This window comes from Chlamydotis macqueenii, chromosome 1, assembly GCF_036417535.1.
Source record: "Chlamydotis macqueenii isolate bChlMac1 chromosome 1, bChlMac1.mat, whole genome shotgun sequence".
NCBI classification, from domain to species: Eukaryota; Metazoa; Chordata; class Aves; order Otidiformes; family Otididae; genus Chlamydotis; species Chlamydotis macqueenii.
Window position 1 is genome coordinate 14,226,253 of NC_141556.1, and position 26,232 is coordinate 14,252,484.

The 26,232-nt window shown below is 43.9% G+C and overlaps 1 protein-coding gene across 1 annotated transcript in view; it reads right to left on the minus strand.

Annotated features, from left to right (window-relative positions):
• RELN (reelin) overlaps positions 1-26,209 on the minus strand; it is a 297,944-nt gene extending 271,735 nt beyond the window's left edge. Inside the window, exon 1 of the mRNA XM_086746115.1 lies at positions 25,761-26,209. Coding sequence (XP_086602241.1) covers positions 25,761-25,989 — 229 coding nt within the window. The 5' untranslated portion in view covers positions 25,990-26,209. The remainder of the gene's footprint in view (positions 1-25,760) is intronic.
• Positions 26,210-26,232: the final 23 nt, after the last annotated feature.

The window sequence follows — 26,232 nt, forward strand, 5'->3', positions numbered from 1 at the left end:
GGGGCTGTTCAGCCTGGAGAAGAGGAGGCTCCGGGGAGACCTGATAGCGGTCTTCCAGTACCTCAAGGGGGCCTACAAGAAAGATGGGGAAAGGCTGTTTAGTAGGGCCTGTTGCAATAGGATGAGAGGTAATGGTTTTAAAATAGAGGGGGGTAGATTTAGATTAGAAATTAGGAAAAAATTTTTTACAATGCGAGTTATAGAACACTGGAACAGGTTGCCCAGAAAGGTGGTGGAGGCCCCATCTCTGGAAACGTTCAAGGCCAGGCTGGATGAGGCTCTGAGCAACCTGATCTAGTTGCGGATGTCCCTGCTCTTTGCAGGGGGGTTGGACTAGATGACCTTTGAAGGTCCCTTCCAACCCTAACCATTCTATGATTCTATGATTCTATGGAAAACAGAGAGGAAAGTGTGGGGAAGTTAAGAGGAAAGGCATGAAAGAAAATGCAAGGACACAATCTGAACAACTGTGCTGAGCACTGCCGTGAGACTGACATGCTTACTCGGTTGATGGAAAGGCCCTGCGATGGCCAAAGGAACTCCCTCATGTTGCTGCAGGAAATCATTTAGAGACCATCTCATGGCCTCCTGCACTCATGGAAACAAGACTTCATTAGAATAAGGAGGAGTTTATCAAAGAAAAAAATAGACTCTTTTCTTTTTCTCCTGCAAGTGATTGATATGATCCTGAAAGAGGTAATCTCAGTGGGATCTGTTATCAATGGAGAGGTGTTATGACCGTTGCATCAAAAAGGTGCAAGTAATAGACAAGTCACTACACTCACAGAGGGATACATGACATCAAAGCAACCCTTGACCAAGGGTTCAGAAAGAGTTTAAAACCAAACCAAAAAGATGAACCAAAACTGTCATAAAAGAATTTCTAGAAACTTCTGGGACTTTTTCCAGAAAATTCAGGGAGTGCCTTGCAGATAGATTGGATTCTTACTGAAACAGCCACAGCAGACTGGGAGAAACCCATTTTCAGGTCAGAATGGTAAATTAATTAACCAATTAGCAGCCAGATCTGACTGTACAGACAAAGTTTTTCCTAAAAAACAAGAGGGTAGGAAAATTTGATCTAACTTGGAATATGCCAAGAAAGGGAAACACTAATATAGATCCAAAGAGATGAGCAATCACTTTGAGAAAGAGCTTAAAGAATTACAAACCACAAGGACTCCAGCCACCTGGATGCTGAGATGGCTCAATTGAAAGGTTTCCTCTAATAGCAAACATCCACCAAATTTTTCTTCCCTGGCTGTACATGTAGCTGTCCCAGATTGGAAAGCTGAGTATCCCGTATAAATGACAGAATAATCTTTAGAGGGAAGCCCATGAGCTCAGAGCAGCTTGGATCAGTTAAAAATAATCTCTAATGTGTGAGAAGATAAGTAAGATTTCCAGAACCCTCAGAAGTGGTTGTGTTAGGAAACAATAACTCTGGGTATGAATTCCATTGTGTTTCTTAGGTACATCTTCCTCTGGACAGTGATATTCACATCCACATGTGAATATGGAAGTTTTCCAGTATGTAATATGGACTACAAATGAAGTAACAGTGGATACTGGCTTGGACATCACTATTGTTTCAATAGACACAGGAAAAAAAGCTGGAAAATGAACACCTAATTGGGTTTGTAAGTTGCTAACAGTGCTGGGGAGACAACTAGTCCCCTTGAAATGTGGGAAATGTGGGAAAACAGGATCTGATTGGAACCGATAGGAATTTGAGAAAGAGATTCAGACAGTTAAAAGAGTGCCCAATCTAATACTCTGTTCAGATTTAAGGATGGCAAAAAGCCCACCAAAGCCCACCAAACTGTTTTAAGACAATAAAAGCCAAATGTGTTAAAAATGAAGTGCATTGAGAGGTAGCTCCTCAAGATCCCTAAGCAATTGGCCATTGTGAGCAGTGGTCTCATGCCTCCCCAGGCAGAAACAGAAAGGCAGCAAGAGAAGGGCAAGGAGTGGCTACACCCTCTTCAGAGGCTCAGGATCTCAAGAGAATTTTAGCTGCTAAAATTTCACTGCATTTGAGACAGCAGTCCATCCATTTGCAAACTGTTACTGAAAAGCTACAGATAATAAATACGGGAACTGTGGTTGTCAAGGTAAAACAGCAGATCTAGGAAATGTTAGTGTGGGAAAGCTGTAAGGGCAAAGAAGGGTCTCAGATGCTCTCATGCATTTGGCCTAGCCCAATGGTTTAACATTTAAGCAAGAAGCGGCACATAGTTCTTTTTGAGCATCAGGATTCACTCTCCAAACAATCATAAATAAGAAATTATATTACAATGGATCACACCACACTGATAAGCTGTGGAGAAGGAGAAGTTGAGACTCAGCTTTCTGTGAAACACAGAGAGATAAATGAAGATGTTTTAAGGGCTTCTTACCTTTTAGCATGGGTAAATACCCTGGATATTACAGCAGGTTCAGTGTGCTTTCCCCAAATTGACCTGAAGAATGGTAAACAGCCCGTGGAAGTAGATTCAAATGGCAAGGAAAGCACAGCTTTCACAAATACACGAATCCTCACCAATCTGCATTGACGGATGCTGCTTTACACCTGCCATGTGTAAGGGGTGACACAAGCAGCCTTCCTTGGCCAGATTGCTCTATCTAGAGGATATCCTAAGGCAGGGATTGACAGAAATAAAATGAAGGGAGTGCTGATGTGCACATATGTAAGTCAAATATGGAAATAAATACCTCATACATAGCACAACAAAGACATACATATGCTATTCTAGTGATTTATGCGTAACTAAGTGTCTTGCTTGCAAACAAAATTCCTTCAAATTTATCACAGACCTAATCACAAAAGGGAGGAAACCTGCAGGTCCCAACGGGCAATCTATGAGTTACACATCTGAAGAACTGAGTTGAAAACTGCATATTTAAAATACTGATTTGAAACCTGATTTTTTTTCAGCGAGTGAAAATTTATTTCAAATCAACCAATAATTAGAAAATAGCCACACATAAGTCTGCCAGACATGTGTGCACCATTTTAATGAAAGCAAACCTTTAACAAGCATTGATCAAAAAGGTAAGGTTGTTGGAAAGTTATAAGCAAGCTCAAAGAGGCATTTGAGATGAAACTGTCTTCCAGACACAGCTAGAGCACTGTGTAGATCCTTCCGTGCTATGGGGGGTCAAGGAAATAATACCAGTAGCGTAATTGTAAAGCATGTTGGAAAGGCAGGTGCTGCAGTTCATTGTTATGCTAAAAAACTCCTAACAATATTCTACAGCAATTGCAGCTGTCTTTCTTTTACCGATGTAAAATAATTACCCATCTGATTAGCAAATGTAACCACCTGCAGTTAACTGGTTTACCAGTTTAGCTACTTCTAAGGATAAAATACCTTTTAAAATCAGGCAAGTTAATGGTAAAACTGAAATGCACTTTAAAAGTTGCATACTGAAATAGTATTTCAAATGGCTGTGGAATTATTTGCACTCTGGTACAGGTGCTCAGAAAACGGTTTTCTGAAATGTGAAAAGCTATCTTAAAAATGGCCTCAGTAAATTTTAAAATACCAGGTAGCTCAGCCAGTATTCTATGAAGGACAATTATTATAACCACATTTTTATTACTAAATACATCCATCACACTACAGGCACCTAGACACCTCAGAGAACACGTTTAATACATACAGCCATTAAGTATGGCCAAGTTCTCATCCTCTCTTTCTCCTCCCAGTCTCTCCCTGTCTTTGTTTTTTTCTCTCCCCTGATGATCATAGTCTTGCTTCTTATATGAAAAAGCTGTTCTTCAGTATTCTTCACCTGAGCCCATAAAACTCTACTGAGCCACTTGCCCAGGGCCATTTGACAGCTGACTAAAATATTATTAGTTTTTTCATTAACATAAGTCATCATGGTAAAGGACAAGGAGGGTAGATTTTCTATCTAAGCTGGCAAATTTTCCTAGCAATTTTGACAGAATGACCTTGCTCTTCCCCTTAATCTCACCAGACAAGTAAATATTTAGTAATATAGGCAAGTTACATCAGTGAGATCCACTGTAAAATTTACAGTTTGGGATACAGGTTTTTATTAAGGTCTTTAATGCCTCTCTTTAGGTATTTACTGGCTTCAAGGTAGTTTGTAGATCACATGTTTTTCTTCCTCTTTTTTTGTCCCACCTTAGCTTTCTGTATGTCCCACCAGAACATATTCATATTTGAAAGCTGCTATTTTTTTTTACCCTGGTAGCTTCCTCTTAAATCTGAACATGAGTTTTTTCTGGTCCTATTCTGCTTTCTCTCATTTAAGAGAAGGCAGTCAAGCAAGGAACATTTCATACTGGGTAAATCCCATTTCCACATAGCGTAACAGAACCACAAGTGTGTTTCCCCAGCATTTCTCTCGCTAGCTGTTGATCCCACTAGCTGATTTCAACTAAAAGCAACAAAAAGGTAAACATCTGAAAACTACTATGCTTCTGTAAATCCTCTGAAAAATCGGTGATGTGAGAAAGGCACGCAGTCCCCTTTGATGCTCAGGGAGGAGAAGACTGTCGCAGCCACATTAGTAGACACCAGAGATCCCACCTGGCACAAGACATTGTGTGCTCCAGCTGCAAGAAAAGTCCCATTCACAGCTTGTACCTCATCAAGACACAAAGCCACAGGGAACTGAGCTCTTATGTTCCCCTCAGTGAACTGCTGGGAGAAGGGAGCTGTTTGTGGGGTTGTTTCCACTTTTTCCTTCTGTTGGTAATGGACAACCCTTTGCTTTCAGCAGTAGCTTGCTGACATAAACACTTAAGCACTCGCTATCCTACGCAGTTACAACTATCATACATGAAACTATCCAGGCAAATACAGTTAACTGCCCGTTAAAAGTTATTAGAAGCAGATAAAACCATTTTGTTGTTGTTTTTCACAAATAAAATTGTATTCTAATATCTGGAGGAAAACCCCCAAATTTATGCTGTGCCTTGCAAACAATTTCCCCTCCCAAAAAGGTTGATCTCAAATTATGAAGGTACTATACGTAGTAAAAAACTACTGCATCATTGAGAAGATAGGAATGGGAATAAAAGAAAAAGAAGGTGTGGGAATGCACCCTGTGCTGCAAGAGGGCTCCTGGAGCAGGTTAGGCCCATGTAGGTCTCAGCTATGCATTCAGGCTTCTCTAGACCAGAGGTTTTATTCTGGTGTAAACGTAAGTCATCTTCTGACTTTCGGCCCATTGTATGACCATAGTAGCTCCTGCTGTATCAGACATTGCTGGTACTTCCCCCACCAGCAGGACACCAGGATTCCTTAGAGGTTCTCTGGGTGAATGAAATCCGTTCTCCTCAACCCACAATCCAAGGAAAGACAAGGAAGCCCCCAGCATGATGGCACAAGACTTGTGCCCCTTTTTTACACCTTGAGATTATTTGTTGTTTCCTCGTCCACTAAGTTCTAGGTCACATCAAATCCACATAAAACCTCCATCCTATGCAGCAGATTAGAAGGTGTCACGTAGATTGCAATGCAGTTGAAAGAAAAGCAGATACACCTGCATTGTGAAATAATTTTTTAATGAATATATTTTAATTACTCTTTATATTCAGTTTCTGCTGCAGCAAGTAAAATTCCTGGCTGTGGGAGCAAGCAATGTAGCTTGTCTTGCTACATTGAGTTTATCTCACTCTCCATAGGTTTTAGCTTAATTTCTTCAGCCTTTACATGGCGGTATATCATACACCATGTTCATTTTGTATCTGTAAGAAAGCGTCTACGGACTTAAGCTGTTGTAGTTTTCTTCTATTTGACTTTGTAATGCTTCTAAGGCACTTGAATTTAAACCTACTGCACTGCTTTCTGTGCTAAACTTGCTATTATAAAATAGACTCTGCAGACTTGTAATAATATGGTAATGCAATGACTGAGACATAGGAAAATCTCATGGAGATGAATGGAGAATTACTGTCTTTACAGAAGACTCTATGTCTTATGGAAGCTGAGTTCAGAGTGCACTCAATAATCATTGTCAGGCCAAAACACAATGGCAGTTGAACATGGCTTTATACAAGAAGAGCAGAGGTCTGTTACAAACTCCTTCTAAGGGCACGCTGTATGCAAAGGCAGGAGAAATCAGGGACTACGTTCCGTAAACTGTGTGCTAACTTCAGAGCCGTAAGCTTTTGAGTGTCCATCTAGAAATGTCTAAATCTGAACTTTGCAAAGATTTTGAGCACCAAGAGTCCAATTAACTTAATCTGCACTTGCATGTGCGGGAAACCTTTGAATACATCGTCAGCCCGCACAATGGACGTTGAAATCTGAGGCAGTGCACATCACCATGCACTTTTATACAGACTGAGGTCTTGGAAACTGGGAGAAGTCCCTGCAGAAACATAGAAGGAAGCTGAATCACAGGTTTATGCAAGGTTAAAGCAGAAATGGATAACTATATAGGTAAATGCTCAGCACTATGCAAGTGCTAAGCAGAGGAACTCTCTGTCTCCAACCCAACCACCTCCGTGGCTCAGCTCAGGGGTGCTGGGCTGCCGACTTGAGCCCTTTTCCTCACAGCTAGCTTCTTCGTAACCTTTGCCATTTTATGTGCTTTTTCTTACATATATTTTTCAACAGTTGAAAAATGCTTTCGAAGTTTAATGGGCAATAAATAAAATAATGTGCATATTAATTTCAGCAACAGCGGGTACATTTAAGCAAGAGTTTATCAATGCAAATTTGCCATTCAAAATGTAATTATAAATGTAAGGAAATGTACATTTATGCCTTAAACATCAACCCATCAATGTACCATGAACAAATATATATGTAATCATCCAGTAATGATTCATAGCAAAATACTATTTTCAAAAAGTTGTGGAATTTTTATGTTTTAGGTTCTGTTAATTCCTATTCAACCTTATTGACTCCGGTTGCTCCAGTAAAATCCACAGGATCACTTGTGGAAATCATTGTTGCAAAGCTAAGCTGGAAATCTGCTAAGAAACTGAAATTTTTCAAATAATTAAGTTTTGAAGAGGGAATTTGGAAATTTTTTTAGTTGTGAATTTTGGGAGTTTCTTTAAAGGAAAACAGGAAGGAGATCAGTAGGTCTCTAAGTGTCCAGTCTTCTTGGCACCTTTTCCAAGTTGTTCTTTCCTTGAACCAACATAACCCATTTTTCCCACTTTCTCATCCCGAATTAACACCTTTCTTGCCTCCTGCACAGAAGAGGTGCAGCCATGCCGTCCCATGGGTGCTATGGAGCCCCAGCCCTTTGAGCCCAGCTGCAATCTGGGACAGTGCGTGAGCAGGCACAGCACACACGTGCCACTTGGCAACACGCAAACCTCCAGCATCGGCTGAACAGACACAAAGGTCTATTAATGAGCCATTTACTGACTGCCCGCACGGTTTGCTACCAAACACTTTCTGAAGATGTTTTTAAACATGACTACAGTATTGTAATTTGAAATGTATCTCGTCTTTGCACACATCCCTTGTTGAAAATAAGTTGATGTGTCAGTTGGAGGTTGGCATCAACCATTTTTGGATGATTGGTTTCAAATCCTCTAATCAGCTTACCATCCAAATAATGGAGCTGTGTGTTGGGGAAGGCCCTTTGAGGCGCGAGTGAAGACATCCTTCCTCCAGCCCCGGAGCAAAATTAGAGCTGTCATTTCCAGCCCTTGCATTGCCTGCACCTCCCTGCACCAGCCAGACAGGAGCTGCTTCATTTGCCCAAGAGTATCCTGACTCCTAACTCCCTACTGCATGTGTAGCTAAAAGAATCATAGGGTGCTTTTATTTTTCTAAAAAATATTGTTTTAATATACATGTAGATGTGAAGTTAAGATTTAGGTACATGTTTTTCTTCTATTTTTTTGAAAATTATAACCCTTACTAAACTACTCTTACCAGCCACTCTACAACAGGAGACACACTGTGATCCTCACAGAGGAAGCCTAACTCACAAGTGATATAAATAGCGAGGAAAATACATACATTAGTGTGGGCTAGAGTAATGGATGGAGAGAGAGAGTTTCTATTGCACAGGCAGCCCGCAATGGGATTTAAAATAAGGGTGGCATCCTGTGGGGTGATTTTATTCCATGCTGTCCTTGCTTAAAGGGAAGAAATTATTGCTTGCCAATAGGGACAACACAGCTGCCAGCTTCAGCGCTCCCTTTCTGGCCATCCCACCTGGTGCAAAGCCCCCTCAGGAGGGCGAAACACCAGTTAGCACCAAAAAAAAATGAGCTGACAAAGTTTGCCCATTCCCCCCGAGCTCACACCTCCCCTTTCTATACGGTCTAGGACAGCTGCCCCCCTCCATCCCCCTTTTAAAGCCCTCCCTTGTTTGGAACAGCTAAAGAAAGAGAAACGGGTTGGGAGCTCTGTTTTCCTCTTCCCTCACAAACTAGCATGCCCTGTTCTTTTATATCTTCCCTTTATTATCTTCCTTTTATTATCTTCCCTTATTTCCTAGTTCTCTGTAATTACATATTGGGACATCAAACAGTGAAGCAGGGACTGCTTTTGAAGGCTTTTATAATTAGCTTTCTATTGTGTCCTCTAATACCTCCTCTGGCTTTAGATTTACTTTTTCCTGTTCACAACCTCCTGAACATATGGTGGTAAATATGCAGCATGCTGTGAGCTTCACCTGGAGTCTACTTACAATATATCTGCAATGTAAATAACAGACTTCATGTCAGTCAATTAATCACACACCAGTAGTTGGCAGAGGGCAGGCAGATTGCAGGAAGAGAAATTGGAAAGTGGTGTCTTGATCAGCATTGGACTTGAAGTATTAAACATTACCTAAGCCACCGTGCTTCTGTAGTATCACTGCTTTTGCCTAAAATATTCTGTTACAATTGCATTAGACATTGCTTGATATCATAACGACTCGATTCAAGGCCAAGTTCTCCACTCATCAGAACCACTTTGATAGCATTTCACTCATTGGAGTCCTGATCCCATTTTCACCAGCACAGAACATGACCTAAACGCAAATTTCATACAAAAATTAAATTAAATTTAAAGTGATCCCAGGATGATACATAAAATGTAAATATTCCCATTCCAGTAAAAGTGTTTCTTTTTTGTAAAAATAATTCAAATGAATTACTTTACAGACATGTTTTATTCTTGTTTTCGCAAGAATGCATATGAGCAAGACAAAGTACTTTGTTTACCTGATTCACTTTATTTAACTCAAGGGATTCATAAACATATAATCAATTATAGTCACAAACAAATCATTTGTGTTTTTTAAAAAAAAGGCCTCTCTGCTTCAATAGAGCTTTTCTACTTTGAAGATCTCAAAGGGTTTTCTGTGCACTAAAATCCTTATCATTTCCATGGAGGATGAATGAAAATATAGAAATAAATCACCTAATATCTAAACGCACTTGCGTGGAGCACAACATGGAATTTAAGACCTAACAGGAAGAATCTTCCTAATGACAATAAAAATCTCATCTAAGGCAAAGAAATAACCTGTTTATGGTTGAGATTCTCCCACGTCTCACCATACCTGGCCCCGGACTCATCTGTGCTGGGTCTGGTGCCTGGGAAGGGCTCTGCCCCAGGGATGGCTTCAGGGAAGGGGACAAACAAGTGCCCTCAGCCACCTTCCACCCATCTTGCACTGCTGCAGTTCAGCCCTACAGGTCTCCAAAGGGTTTATGTTATTGCCTTCATCCCATTTCTTCTGAGACTTTATTCCCACACAGACCACTACGCTCTTTTTTTTCACAGCTGCAGGGGCTGCCCTTTACAGAAAGCTCCTCTTTAGTCAGGAGCTGAAGGAAAACTTCAGGGGCTTGATCAACCTTTGCCTTGAAAGCCACTGACTTCTGATGGTCACCAGAAGAACTGGTTATGTGTTCAGGACAACAAATTATCTCCTAGTTACATCTAGAAACCTAAAACCCACTGCTGCTCCAAAGGGCTTTGCTGCATGGCTGGGAGTAGAGGCAGCCTGGTGCTGGGGCACTTCTGTCCCCCCGGGGACCCCTGCTGTCCCTCATCCATGCCCATCCCAATAGAGGGGGCCTCTCTCCCCATCACTGCCAACCTATGCTTGGCCAGGACACGACCACATGGCTGAGCAGCCCCCAGGCCATCCTGAAGACGAACCAACCCCCAGGACAGACAGGCCCTGTTGCCTAATGCCTGTGGCTGAGATCCACAGGAAATGCTGCAGTTGAGTAGTTTTTTTATTTTCAGTGGAGAAATAAGAACTGGTTTTGGTGGGGATCAGCGCCTCACTGCTAAATCCCCCTGTGTCTGTAGGGTATAGTGGAGTCTTACCGAAGCATTTCTGCGCCTGGGGCACGTGCGGGATCACTCATTGTATGAGTCCTCCTGGGGTTAATAGGGAGCTGAGCTCACTCAACTGTCTTCAGTGTCAGTGAAGGCGTTACCCTGGCTTTTCCCCTGCTGGCTACCAATTTCCTTCAAGCTTTCAGGTATCCAGCATCTTTGAGACCTGTATCCCTATGATACATTTGGTTGAAGTTGACCGAGATATTCAAAAGGGAGGAGGACAGGCAGCGTACTGAGAGTGCCTTAGAATAGAGTCTGTTCACATAAATTTGCTTTGAGGACAAATAGATTTATTTGCAAGCGTAGGCATGCAGAAAAGACAACCACACCACAGCAATGTGAAGAACATTTATTCAGCGTATTGGTCTACAACGTCTTGCTATGCCAATGGAAATATCATCAAAGCAACAGAAGTAATAAATACATACAGGGACATTTTAATATTATGGACATTACTATGCAGTGGTCCTAATAAAAAGAGTAAGGGGAAGTTTAGGTGTCTAAAGGATGGCACCTCTTGTAGATATGTAAAAGCTATCAAAGTTCATTTATAAAAAATATTTTAGAGAACACGAGTTTGAAGAGTTTAAATGGGTGGTGGAAAAAGCCTACACAGCCCCAGGAAGGGCCAGGTTGTACATTGGGCTTCCAGCCCTGAAGGAGGGACAGGTGAGGCTGCGTCCCCAGCTTGTCCCCTGGGACAGGAGGGACCGGGCAGCCCTTCCCCATGGTACCAGCCAGCTTGTTGGGGAAGTAGAGTAGCAAACTCAGAGCATCTCAGTCTGGGCCAGACCCGACTTCCTCTTCCAGAGCAAGTGCTGTAAGTGCCAGGCAGATGGACATATGCCCTGTGGCCAAATGGGCTTGGGGGCCTGGCACCCCTCTGCATCCTGAGAAATCAATGGGCAGAAAATCCAGCACTACATACCTGGGTGTTTGTATCTCCTTGATTTGCCCTTTGAAGTGCAAGCACTTAATTTTGACCTGCACAGCACTTCTGGTGCCTGCGTGGTATCTTGCACCACTGGCACGGTGGCAGGAGGCAGCGGAGTCAGCCCGCATCCAGCCCACAGTGGGACCAGGGCTGTGGGTTAACACCAGCTCCAGCTCTGCCTTGGGACCAGCCATTTCATGCTGCAGCCCCCACCAGATTCAATTAAGGAGCTTTTTTCTCCAGACAGGACTTGACTAGGGAGCAGTGCTTGAGTTGGAAACAAAGACGACCCTCAAGGCAGAAGATCTTATAATATTTCTAAGTTAATTTATAATCGTAATGCTTTTACTCTTAACAGATAAAGTAAGTAAGATGGTGTTGTGATTAAGGTGCAGGACATCTAATTTGAGAGGTGCATAAAAGGAAATCAGAGAGTGCTATCTATCAAGAAGATAACTGTAAAAGGATGAAGTCTTCCCCTATCCTCACTATAAATCTTTCACTGAGAAGAAGTACTAGGATATAAAGAACAAGAATTTCAAAAAATAAAAATGAAGAAGCAGACGAGTTAAACACTACCTAACAAGCTTCATGACATGAGCACAAAAGTCTTAAATTCAATGTCATAAATTCAATACTATCAAAAGACTCAGCTACTATGTCCTTAGAGACAGTACTGTGTAAGCAAAGCACAATATTAAAAGACACTGAAATCTTTAATATGTGTTAAATATTTTAAATTCATAGATCTGATTCACAGAAATTTCACACAGGCATCATCAACCATTTTTTTCCCCATCACATGTTTTTATAGATGTGCCACAGATTCCGCAACTAAAAGATGGTACAAACATTTACAGAAAATGAATGAGCCAGAAAACTGCCCTTCTGGACATGATTGCATGCAGTCATTATGCCTACTCCAATAAACACACCCAAATATGCCAAGATTAATACCTGCATATGTTTAAATTGCCACTTTGAAGGAGACTGGTTTTAAGGCAGCCCACCTATTCCCAGAGGCAGCGTGCACTGATTATTTCTTACGGGTATTTTCATGGGCAAAATACCTTGTTCAAAAGTACTGAATGTTGTGATACTGTCATATATAAACCCCTCTCCTTTTAGTTTCACATTTAGGGCACATAAGCCTTTATTTTCTGTTTAAATGTACTAATCTTCTTAACGGTATAATCAAGCCTCTAATATATAATATTATCAGTTTATATTTAGAAGGAATAACCGTCACGTTAGTGGTGATGGACATATCTCTCCCTTCATCTGACTGAATTACCCTGAATAAATCCCTTTCCCCAATTCATTTCTGCAGAGACAGCAAGCAGCTTAATTTTATTTAAAAGCAAATCATACAGTTGCAATATATTTATAGTTAATATGTAAAAATCCTGCTTTCTTTCTTTCTTCCTCCATTTCTCACAGGGAAATGTTCCAGTTTGTGGCTTTTTTAAATAACACAGGATTTCACAGGCTACAAATTCAACAAAAGGTTTTCCTACAGTGAACAAGTCACAAAAACTTAAATTATGTTTGCATCCTTCCAGAGCTTTGTGTTCTTGGAAAGTAAAAATGAGCCTGAGTCTTTGGATACATTTAAGTAAGTTTATATTTAAGCATATCACAGGTCTCCTTTTTTTTCTTTAGGCAGAACTGGGAGATGTCCCAGTAATTCCTAATTCCTGCCCAATGTATTACCAGCTTTGTACCACATAAAATGTTCCCCTGCCAATACAAAACCTAAGCCAGATCTAAGCCACAGAAATGTGGTCTTCCTGGGAGATATTAAAAGGGGATTTTCAAGACACCAGGCAGTTGGGCTATCTTTTGCCATCTGATAGGAATTGCATTATTAGGCCTGCCATGACACAGACTGTAAGCATAATAAAGAGCTGCTAAATACCCAGGATCCTGAAATATATATTAAGTTTTCTGCTACTCCACTCATATATTTCCTTGTTGCACCTCTTCTGATTCTGAAGAGCACATTAAACGATTAGCCACCCAACATGTGTAACTATTTATCCCAGCAGCAATCTGATTGCCTTCAACAGAAAACCTCCAGAAGCAACAAAACAGCCAGGTATGTAACAAAGGATATCATGGAATATGTTCTTAAGTGCATAACGAAAAGAAATTTGCTATTATGCTTTCATTATACCTAAACATTTCCAAATTGTTCAAGAGGAATAGAGGAAATGTGAAGTGTTATGATCATACATTCCTGGTTTGCCTCCACGGTAAATACCTACACAAGGTGCCAGCAAGTAAAACCCAAACCTGAAAAGGCCACCAAATTCTGGTATAGCTAATTACAAAGGCATCAATTTCCCTTTATACCAGAGCACAGTGTTCTTGACATAAAAAAGAGCACAAAGATGATGATTTGCTCTAGTTCAAATTCGTTACAACTGCTCTGCATGCTAAACATAATAAGCACATGTTAAATTCAGCAGAAGAGATGAGAACTGAACTGGCACACAGCTGGAACATCATCCAGATCGTTTGACTGGGGCATTTTTTTCCTACTGATACACCTGCCTAGCAGTTTTGGGGAAGTTACTAGACAGAAGCTGTCAGTCCAGCTACGTTCTCTGAGCAATGAGCCCAGCTCTTTGAAAAAGGAGAGAATAATCTGGTGAGCTGAAAATCTGACTGCTCCCTCATGCATGGCCATCCCTTCTGCCTCACCTTTCTTCACCTGGATGCAGCGGTCAGGCTCGCCCCGAAGAGGTGCTGCCCCAAGAGCAATGGAAACAGCCATCCAGGTGTTTGACTCAAGGAGTAAATTAGTAAAATTTTCAAGAAGAGAGTAGAGTTTAAGCTCATCCTGCTGCCCAAAGCTCTTGTCTCATTGCTCATATTACACAATGCAATAAGGAGCTGTGGGCTTTGCTGGTGCTGATCCTCTGTCATGGGGACCACAGCCCTCCTCCGCCCTGCAGCATTAAAAGCTGGAGTGCTCCAAGGTGTCAGACAGAAATGCCATCTTTGTTTGTCAAGCATTTGGCCAGCCTAAATATTTGAGGTGCTATGCTTACTAGTGTCTGTATGAGTTCTGCACCTCGTAAAAAATCTACATGCTCTAAAGAAAATGCATCAATTAGAAAAAAAAAAAGTTCCCTGTTTCTAACTGTTTGCATGTAGAGAGTACTTGGTAACTGCAACAAGTGCAGGCTTTGTCAACAAGTGCAGGCTTTGTAAATCTGGAGTGAAAGGTTAATAGTTAAGGTGCAAGTTCCTCAGTAGTGTTTCTTAGAAGTTACTGATGTGCAATCAGAAGAAATATTGTACTGCAATTAATTTTACAATGTGTTTTCTCAAACGGAAAATGTTGCAAATTGCAGGAGAATTTACTCTCTACTGTAATCTCACTAATTGCGAAAAAGGGGCTTGTGGGGAGGTGGATGTTGGGTTTTTGGGCAAGGTCCCAGAAGAAGAGTAGCCAGTGTGTAACACACCACTACCTCTGCTCAAAGGGAGTTTAGAGTTTAGAATAACAATTTGTAGTAAGAAAACAGCCAGATGCCATCGCACTGGCTTTCCCTCTGTGATGAATGGCATGAAAGCTTCCTAACATCTGCTACCACTTGATGAAACAAAACTTACATCTCTTTGAGTGAAAAGGTCCACAGATGCTCACTGGAGTAATCTGGGCTGCCTGAGGCTGGGGAGGGATCGGTGCTGCCAGCCCTGGCCAAACCCACGCCTTTTCATCTCCCCTGGATGAGGGAAATTCTGCAAACATCACAGCTCCGCTGTAACTCCATTATACTCTGTAACTGCATTAACTATTGGTTGAAGGAAAAGCAGGGCAATAAAGAAGGGGATCATATCCCTCAATACACCTACACCACTGAAAGCCAATTTCCATGCCTGCTCTGAACAGTTCATTCCTATTTGAGGTGAACAGCCCTGTGAATATTATTCCGTGAAAAAAAACCATAATTTTAAAGACACGAATTTAAAGGCCTATTTGTCTACTTAAATGAATCTGAATTCCGTAGATGCACTACAACAGGTTTTCAAGTATGGAAGCAGAAATATCCTTTAGCTCTAGACAACCAGAAGAAGCCAAGGGACAGATCTCCTCTAAGCCTTTATTTACTGGAAAACTGAATCAGGGAAAAGATTTCTGCTGAAAAATAAAACTGAACAATGACTAGAGGTAGAGGAATATGTGGTCGATGTATACACCAGAAACCACATAGCAACTGCAGGTATCGCTGTAGAAAACATGAGTTTGTTACCGTGGAAATGTCAGTATTGTTACCAACTGCACTTCGGTGCCTTAAAGAGCGAATTATTATTCTGTAATTTATTTTGGGAACAAATGCAAGGAGAGTAGTGAGGGTTACTTGTTTGAATCAGATCTGTTCAGTGGCCGGAAATTAAATGGTCAACTTGTCAGAAGTAGAACTGTTCGATTTTTGGTTCAGTGACCAAAATGAAAAGAAAAAGAAAGAAAAAGAGATCAGCTTGGGTTTACATAAAAGGAGAAGTACTGAGGGGGTTAGCACAAAAAAAAAAAAAAAAAAAATATCGGTTAGGTCAATATGAAAATCTTAAATGAACCCAAAAAAATTAGATAAAGAATTTTGTTCAAGCAAAAAAGTCTTATTTCACTTTCTGATTATGCAGCTAACTTCATTTGTTTTCACAGTCAGTTTCACAATTAAGACACTTTTCCAAAACAAAAATCACAACTTTATTTTGAAAATATGAGTAACATATTTCAAATGCTTCACTTCCCCTTATTTTTCATTAAAACATTTACCAAACTCTACTCAAAAACATTATTAGATTTTATCCTTCACAAAGCCAGATTTTAAATTAATTCACTACAAACATTACTATTCCAGATGAACCAATTATAAAGTCCCGTGTCTCATGCAAGAACACTACAAACACTATCACTAGCAAACCTATCTGATGGGGTATCAGTCATCAGCAAATCAGCTATAATAATTGGAAAGCATAAAAATATTTGCCAGAGGTTTTTAATCTTGGTACTAACGAGAATCAGGTTGTGAAGGCTACAGATTTTTTGGGCCAGTCAGAAGAATTGCTCTTCAAAAATATTTAATGCTGGAGTTTAGCCAGAGATCTCTTCTTTCCAGCGTACTAGGAAGTTTGTTTTACAGCACTTTGTAGTACTGACTTTTCGATTTTGAAACCTGGTATCCCCACAAACTGCTGGACTGCAAGGCTGGGCAGCCCTTTGCGAAGCCAGGATCTCTGCCTCGGCCACTTGTGCTGTTTTGTTTCTCTCCGCAGTTCCTGGTATCGATGCCCGTTTCATTCACCGCCCAGACGAATGTGTCTAATTCTGGAAGAGGGTTGTTTTTTTTCTAGCGGTGCATTTCCCCCACAAGATAGGAACACTGGAAGGTTATTGTGGCCTGGAAACGACAGCTTAGCCAGAGAGATAAATATTATCTGTGTTTCTTGTTCTTTCCTATCTATTGTATTGTCCTGGGGAGCAGTGGGAAGAGTGGAAGGCAAAAGGCAGAGATCTTGCCAAGCCCCGTGATGTGATGAATGACTTCTCACATCCCAGGGCCTGACACGAAGAGAGGCCACAGAGGGTCGTGCTGCTGTTTTCAGATGTTAAAAAGGCCAATCACCTACTCTTTGCTTTTGTTTCTAGAGCAGGAAGAGCTCCTCCAGTGCAGGACCCACACGGGCAGGCCCAGCTCTGCCATGAAGTGTTCCTCTGCAAGACCATGGGCAACGTACACATGAAAACTATTTTCTGTATCCTTGCTAACTCATTTATTAATATTCTACCAGATATAATGAATGCTGTGACCACAAAGTACCTCTCAGCCACAGAGAGAATATTCTAGCCCCTAAAGGGGGCCTACAGGAAAGACAGGGAGAAACTCTTCAGCAGGACCTGTTGTGACAGGACGAGGGGTAATGGTTTTAAAATAGAAGGAGGTAGATTCAGACTAGACATCAGGAAAATTTTTTTTACAGTGAGGGTGGTGGAACACTGGCACAGGTTTCCCAGAGAGGTGGTGGATGCCCCATCCCTGGAAACATTCAAGGCCAGGTTGGATGGGGCTCTGAGCAACCTGATCTGGTTGGAGATATCCCTGCTCCTTGCAGGGAGGTTGGGCTAGACGACCTTTAAAGGTCCCTTCCAACCCAAACTATTCTATGATTCTAAATCAAATTTTACTCCGGAGATTTCAATGGAATACTCTGAACTGTTCCTGGAGCAGCTCCCTTCTCTGAGTAGGCAAAGAAGAGGAGGGGAGGAGGGGATGGGGCTGGAGGCATACGAAGCCACCATCCGATGTCCTCCCCTGCTGTCATCCGGCTGTTCAGCAAGGAGAGGGAGACAGGCTGTCCCCCAGGCACATCACCTGCCGCTTGAGGAGCAGGGCAAGGCTTCCCCTCAGAGAGCACCTGTGGGAAGTACAGGTCCCACTGTGAGGATGGATACACCCAGTAGTATTTGTCACCCGAGGGCATGGGAAACTCGGGCAGCGCTTGAACACGGAACTGAAGCACTTGCACAGTTCAGACAGAAACCTGTAGCACACATAATTTCATGAAGGTGAGTGTAGATGTCTGAAAGGAGGGCTTTTTTAAAATTTAGGGTAGTGTAGGGTAAAGCTTGCACCTGAAGGGAGATGGATTTGTCACCTGCCATCACTCAGGGCTCTTGCGGGTTGAACTTCAACAGATACAGGCTGGAGAGCACCGTTGATTCAACCCCTGAGAGGACGCTTGTGAAACTCTCACAACTGATACCAGTATCAAAGTGCCTAGAGAGGAGCAGGGAGCAGCATCCTCTGTTTTGTTCCCAGGATGAAAAAATATGGCAGGAGGGACCTTACAAAGACTGTGAAAAACAGCCTCTGCTTTGCAATGAAAAGGCTTTTGGAAAGTGTCTGAGCTCCTCACCTGTTCCCCTGCAACTTTCACAGACCACTCATGTCCAGTCCACCTAGACACCTCCTGCTTTCTTGACTCGGGTGTTCACATGAAGGGCATTGCCTACAACAGGTGGCGAGGAAACACTGCAAGGTAGCAGTCAGAGATGTCCCGATTCCCCGGGAAGACCAAGGATCCCACCGGAGTGGAGGGAGAGGAAGCATTGTGGAGGTCGCTACTGGCATGAAAAACCATGTATACCAACCAGTCTCCCCAAACAGAAAGCTGTGCTGAGAGCAGCAGGATGGGGGCGAATAGCCAACAGTTACACCAAAGGGAGTCTGGAGTGACACAGGTGATGCTGCGGTTGGTGAGGCGAAGATCCAGCCCAGAAGTGCCTCTGCCTGAAGCTGAGCTGAGCCCAGCTGCCCAGGAAATGCTGTGGTGCCCGGGAAGCATCAGCTGCTCCAGACGGCTGCAGGAGCCGCTGGCAGGGAGCCTGTGGCCCTGTGCCCAGCTATTGGGTGCCACCTCCAGCCCCAGCCAAGACCTCTCCAACTGCAGCAGGACAGAGTAATGCCCGGTCCTGGACTATGAAATAAATGGGCACAAAGCCCTCGTAGACCCCAGTTCTCCCTCTCCAAGCAGGATGTACACCTCTTTGGCACTGCCTTATTTAAGCCGTTAAATAATGGCTTACAGAAACTATTGCCTTATTTAAGATTATTTGTCAGTGTTAGGTTTACGGTTGGACTTGATGATCTCAAGTGTCTTTTCCAACCTAAACGATTCTATAAGCCAAACATTTAGTGAGATATGTAACAAAAAAAAAAAACAAAGTCTTCAAAAAAAAAGAAACCAAACCCCTCCACAACACTGCTCTTCCCCTTAGGAAAACAGTAAAACGTGTTCCCCTGGGCACTGAGGAGGGAACCTGGGAGAAGGTCCTAAGAGCATAGACCAGGGGATGCCATCAGCATCCTCCATCATCCGTCAGCACAGCCCAGTCGGCACGCTATGACTTTCATTTTCCAGGACTGACCTGAGGGAAGGGGGAACAGAGGAAGACCTCAGGCTTAGCAAGAAGGCATCATCTGACAAACTAGGAAGGTCTTTTCCACAAGCAATCTGTTCTTGGGCTTTGACGGATGTTAAAAGTTGCACTGTCAGAGTTCATCCCATGTTTATCCCAGAGGCTAGTCACAACTGGGGGGGGGAAAGTGGGAACTACACAAATATTCCAGACACACATTTGCACTCTGTGCACCTTTCATGCCCAATGAAAAGGCAGGAAATGTTAACACAAAGAAAGGAAGCATGTTAAAAAGACTGAACCTTTCATCAGAGACTATTGAAATTCTCATAACAAGGAGCGGTATGAAAGGTTGCTCATATTCTCAGAGGTAAGACAGTGCCATTTCCTTCCCTCTCCATGCAGCGAACACTCATGACAAATCTAAACCACAGCTGTAGGGCATGAGACACACAAAGCAAATAAAGGTTGCATCTGAATCCATCTCGGTTATATCACCACGGCTATTATCAGAGTGAAAATCACACCTCAGCCAGTCAGTATGCAAATACTGCAATATTGTACTATAATAAAGTGCTACAGTATTTCAAAAGCAGTGGCCTTAAAAAATCCAGATCAAGGGAACAATAAGGAAAATGAGAAATGCCACCTGCCTGACAGTCTCGCCCTGCTCTACCTAACGAACTAACATGGGTTTGGTGGAATAATCAATGCAGGAAACATTGGAGACACATACTATATGCCACCACGGCACAGTAACCTACTTATCAATTATTTACTGGTCACCTTAGGTCTTGAAGTACCAGTTTTATATCTTGGTTTATATGTACATATACATTTATACCTAACTACAGCTACTAATTTTTTATTAAAAAATAACCTTTTTTCCTACTTAAAGGCTGTTAGTATGGACAGATTTTAACAACGAATTCCACAGACAAATTACACATATTAAAAAATATCTCCTTTAAACTCAGAAAGCAGAAAATATGTGCAATATACCCACTGAAACAGTATTTTTGCCCCCTTTCACCATGCATAGGCTTCTTTTCTTCCTTGACTTCAATGCTGGGCGAGGCGCCATGGGAAAGGTCCGTGCACACATGCTAGCCCCAGCAGCAAGCTCCGGCCTCGGACGGTGAGCTCACTGAGGCAGAGATCATTTTTTAATGTGTACAGACAAGCCCAGCGTAGTCCGCGCTAAGCAGACCAGTAACACCAACAATGCTGTTTCTGTCCTACAGTCAGATGTCACCTGACAAATGTGGGTCAGGCCAGCACGGCGTGGTGACTTTGATTTCCGTTATCTGGGGCAATCAAGTCTCCTTTGCAGGGGGGAGCAGCCCCCTGATGGGGGGAGAAGGGATTTAACCAGAGATTACATCTCTCTTGCAAATTTGCAAGAAAGGCTCATTTAGGCCTTTGTAGATCTTCCACCTCCTTTCATCAGTCCCATGCTTGACCACATCTTCGGCAGAGCCATCTGCTGACCACTTATTTGGCCCACAAATTAGAACGATGACAGCTGAACTCATTAAAATTTAACATCTTCCCTAGTGAAACACGGCTTGCAAGAGGCTCTCAGCTGTGACCTTGTCTACTTTCCTTCTTTCAAGATTGGCATCCTTCAGTAGTTTCTGGTCAAGGGATCTTTAAAGCACAACTTTTCAAAATTTGCAAAGTCACACCACCTGAACTCTGGGACCAGACAAGAGCTTCAGGAATACGGACAATCCGTTGACCAGCGTCAAGATTTAGAAACCCACATTTGCTCCGAAACACACTAAGTGAGGCTTAGATCTGACAAATGTGAACTGTAAATAGTCTAAAGAACAGACCACAGAACTCAGAAATCAGTCTTTCTCTTGCAAAGTTCCACTGATGCAAGGAAATCCTAAATGCAACAGAGCACAGTCAGAGTGCACTCGGGGGGCTTTGGTGGATGAAGACATTTTTAGCAAATGCTGACCCCAGATGAAATTGTTACTTGCTACAAAACCCTTATGCAGCTGCAGGATATTGTGAAGGACTTCAGAGGAAAGAAAAGACTTGAAGACCAAGGGTCTTCTCTGTTCTTAACAACTCCTTCTCTGTTGCTTCCTATTGCCAGCATCATGTTTTTAATGTAAGTGTCCCTTAAAAGATACAGAACAATCCCGGGAGCTGACTGGATTCCCACAAACAAAAATTTCTACACAGTTCTTTAATTTAAAACAAAAAATGATGGAAGTCTCCATTCTTCCAAAGATCAGAGGAGGGTGTAAGTGGATGAGATGAAAGTTTTTGAGGGAATACCTTGCGAAAGACTCAAGAAGCTGTTCTGCTTCTCAGGCTGATGCTGGAAAACATGGACCAAAATCTGCTCTTCTATTACCAACACACTAGCGTTAACATCACCTCCTGTGCGCTCTTTACTTCGACCGGCTCACAAAAAGCTTTCTACGCTTCAGCGTTACTGGTAGAGGACATATCCATAACTGAGCTTCTGCATCTCTGTTACAGTCCTGTTTACACCTCAAGCAGCATCGCTGCTTACTCTCCACTTATTTTCTCTCTTCCCCTCCCTCACCTTGAACTCCGACACTTTTTTTTTTTAGTAATCTGAACAAGAGTTTACAATGAAAATACCCATCTGCCCAAGGAGGTACCAGAAATGTCAGTAACCCTAATGAACACAGATACTAAGTCATGATCTGTATTTTTTAAATACAGCGGTTAATGACAAAGGTGGAATCGGCCAGACTTTAAACAACTTTTTATCAGTGCTGAAAGAGTGCATAACTACCACTGAAAATAGTTGAAAACTTTTTTTACAACCTAGCAAAGCAATAGTTCCAGACAATATACAGTATATCTAAGAATAGTAACAGTCATTGATGGAAACTGATAACATTTGGGGACTGAAGGTTAATCCGTTCTGGAAAAAAAAAAAAAAAGAAGGAACAATGGAGAGTGAAATAGAAACCCAAGTCTCATTAAAGAAAACTATTTTAAGGGCAGAATTATGAGTTTTAACATGAATCATGGGAAAAGGGTTCAAAGTTGATCCTAAAAGATCTAAATTTGAAACCTTGGGAAAAAGGCAGTGTTCACAGTGACAGCAAAAAAAAAAATTTAAGCAATGAGAAAAAAGACGATGTAAAGGTAATCTGTTTGTATTTTTTAAGCACTACAAATCTGACTGTTGGTTTCTGGCTTCTGTGATTAAGGGCAGTGAAAACTTCAGTGAAGTTTATCCTTTAGATGCGTATTTTCATTACGCATTTCCAATGTACTTATCTGCTCTTAAATGATGGTACATGCTTTCCACTGAAAATAAACCCAGAAGAACTTACATTAAAAATTTCCATATACACTGTTGTGGGTTTTTTTTGGAAGAAATTTTATTTTGCTCTGTAGATTACAGTGGAAAGCCCAAAAGAAAAGCAAGCTCGGAGCAAGGCGAGCGGGCCCTGATGCGCTCTCCCAGCACACGACCACCACTCGGCTGGCAGGACGCTGAGCAGGTGCCTACGTTAAACCTGTGCACACTTTGTCAGTTTGCATTTGAGCAAGTGCTTATGTGCTTTGCCAGCTCAAGGACTTAATTGAATTTGAAATAAGCTAATTCAAGGAATAAAAGTCTGCCAAAGGTAATAAAACTGTTTACCAATTTATCAAGTCAGTCCTGTATATAAAAAGAGCGTATTTATATGCAGCATAGGTCTGTTCCTATTCAATCAGTGAATGCGTTTTTAAATATTTACTGATTGCAGGAATAGGGCCAAATCTGGAGTATTTTTAAGGGTTAGAGGAGAAGTGCTAATTCCCAAAGTATCTAATTTATCTATGCAAAGTAGGGAATATTATTGCCTTCATTTTACTTAGGAAAATAAGAGGCACAGGGAAATAAAGTGCCGGGTTTGGTGTGTCAGAGAAGCCACTTGCAGAAGCTCCTGTGCCCGCAGGAGCATTGCTTGCACCAGATACCTTTCCTCTCCCGGGGCGCAGGGCAGCGCAAGGGACAGTTGGGCCAACGGACGAGAGCCAGCGTGACAGCTCCGCTGGCTGCAATGTATCAAAACAAATCAACAGGAAGTTGTTGGTTGATTTTTTTTTTTTAATTAGAATTTTTTCTCATCCAGCCCTTGGTTTCATCCAATGCCCTCCTCTTTGAACTCTGTGCTCTTGGATGCTGCTGTCACCCGTCCTTGACAAATGAAGGGGCCGTAAGTGTAAAGTGGGGCCTCACTGGAACTTGCAATGAGTTGGAGCAGGGCGTCATAATATGCTCTCTGAACAGGTGAATTTGTGTTGTACATATGCAAATCTCCCTTTGTCTTGTGCTTCTATAATGCATCTGAAAACTTCACCTCTGCATCTCCACAAGACAGCCTTTAAAGTTTGATTTTTAAATTATAAATGCTCAACCGGTCCAGACTGGCATCTTTCAGTAACTGCACTATATAAAAGCCCAGATTGCTTCAAATTATTTCTTCAGATTGTATACTTCAGGGTTTTTTTCTTGTGCTATATTTAACATTGTTAATTGCTATATTTAAAAATACTAAAATGAGATATTTCAAAATATCTAACTGGATAAGCGTGCTTAGCTCAACGATATGTCTGCTGCTCTGTGCATAGCGAACAGGCAGGGCGCAGGTAGGTGTTTAATCGATGCACAAAATTGATAAAAATTACCGTTGCCAGTCAGGAATAAAGATACAAGGCTGGCTCACACGGCGGGGCACGGACATCTCGTGCTCCGTAAACAAATCAGTTTTTGAAGTTCTGCTTGCGGACTTTCCTCTTAGAGTTAGTGTGATTCTTTAAATGTTGATTCTTTCTTAATACCGTGGTTTTAAAAGACACCCTGGAAGGCCGGGGCTGCGGCCCTCGGGGCAGATGTTGGCCTCTGGCAGCGACGGCGCGGAGGGCAGCGTGGCTGAAGCGCAACCGCGGGGCGAATTTCAGGGGCGGTGGGAGCACAGCAACCACCGGGGACCGGCCGCTGCCAGCGGAGCCCGCGGGGGGACGCGCAGGGGCCCGTGGATCGGGACGCGTAGGGCGGCTCCGCAGCGCGCAGAGACTGCGCGGGGGCGCGCAGGGCCGAGGGGCGCACAGCCGGGGCGCAGGGAGGAGCAGCGGCTCCGCGAAATCTCCGGGCGCCCCGTGGGAGCGGGCAGGGAAAAAACACCCGCTGAGGGCCGGAGGTCTTCAAAGCCGCCGCGTTTTGCTCTGTCAGGTGCAAAGCAGGGACGGAACCCCCACCCTCGGCCACCCGAACGGTCGGGCGCGCATCTGGGGCGCTTCTCTGCAGGCTGAGATTTTAAAATTCAACCCCTATTTCTGGAAGGCGAGAGGCAGGGGAAACACGCGCAGCCCTGCTCCTCATCCCGCAAACGCCCCCTCTCCCCATGGCAGCGATGGGGCTTAGACCCCGGCCGCAGGCTGGAAAACACGGCAGCAGCCAGGAAAGGGGGCGAGTCCATTATTTAAGCACCTGAACCGTGTTTTTTTAAATCCAGCATTTCTTTCTTTTTTTTTTCTCCTCTGCACATTTGTGCTTCAGCAGGTTGAACGCAATTTAACTGACCTGAGTGTGTACTACGGGCCGGAGGATATGGGGCTCTAAGGAGAAAATTCGTCTGGTGAAGTCATATAATTTCCACATGTGGTTTGTTAAAAAGGACATCAATATTGTAAAAACAAAAGTTTCGTATGAATTTGGTAAAACTATATAGTTAAAGGTTATACAAAGACAAGAACTACAGGACCCTTTTGGTCTGGTGCGAATGAATATTTAGGGTGTCTGTTTTTTCTGTCTTTGCAATTAAAAAATTCAATCAGAACGCTCACATGACTCAACCATTCTGTGATTTACCTAAAACTTAAATTCTGAGCTGAAATACATCAAAGTCAGAAGTTTGACTCCGTCTTCAGCGAGGGACCTTTACACGGTATCTGTTTCCGAGCAAGGTGTTTTAAATAAATACTTATTTTCCATTATCCTGACTTTTTAACGCTTGCTGCAGAGCGAGCTGTTGTTGTGCATCCCCGCAAAACCTCAGGCGGACACAAAGAGAGGCGGCTTGGTGAAGGCACCTTTAAGCGATCTTCCGCGGTTCGGAATTAAAACATCTTTCGCGCAGGAAAGTTTTCCACGCAGGAAACCGGCTCGGAGGCTGCCGAGCACCGCAGCTGCGGGTTTCGCGGCTGGCCCCGCGCCGTGCCCCGCACCCAGCGCGCGCTTCTTGCGTGAAAGACTTTCCCCGCTCTTTGTAAATCTCCTCGGCCCGGGCGGTTACCAAAAGCGGGCGGCTGGTTGTTTCTGGGGACGGCCTGCCTCCTCCAAAGCCACCCGTGGGGTCCTGACCCGCGGCTCTGGGCTGCGCCCGGGGCGGGTGGAGCCGGTCCCGCAGGGCGGGTGGAGCCCCGGGGAGCCCCTGGCCGCGGCGGCCCACGCGGGGCACAGCGCGGGGCAGCGCGGTTCCCCGTCCAGGGCTCCCCCGGCGCCCTTCCCTGCGCGGCTGCGGGGCCGGGTGGGCACCCCTCCCACCCCGCCACTCCCCAAGCGGGGGACCGCGCAGCGCCCAGCACCTGCACCTACCGTGGTACTCCTGGCCGGGCACGTAGGCTGCGGGGCTGCCCGCGATGTGCAGGGCGATGAGCACCTCGCCCTGCTCGCCGTCGCCCTCCAGCTCGCCGTGGTGGGTGCAGAGGAAGAAGAAGGGTGAGAAGCGGGCGCGGGGGGCGGCCGCCCGTCCCGCCGCCAGCAGGGCCCCCAGGGCGGCCAGCAGGCAGGGCCAGCCCCCGGGGACGCCCCGCCGCCGCTCCATGCTGCTGCCGCCGGCCCCGATGGGGCATCCAGGGCACGGCGGGGCCGCCGCGCCGCGCCGCTGCGGGACGGGACGGGACGGGACGGGACGGGGCCGGACGGGATGGGACTGGACGGGCGCTGTCCCCTCGCAGCGGCCCGCGGGAGCTGGCGGGGAGCGGAGCGCGGAGCGAAGCGCGGCGCGGGCAGGGGCGGCCCCTCCGCGCCCTCCGAAGGTTCGCGCCGTCCCCGCCTGCCGCTGCCG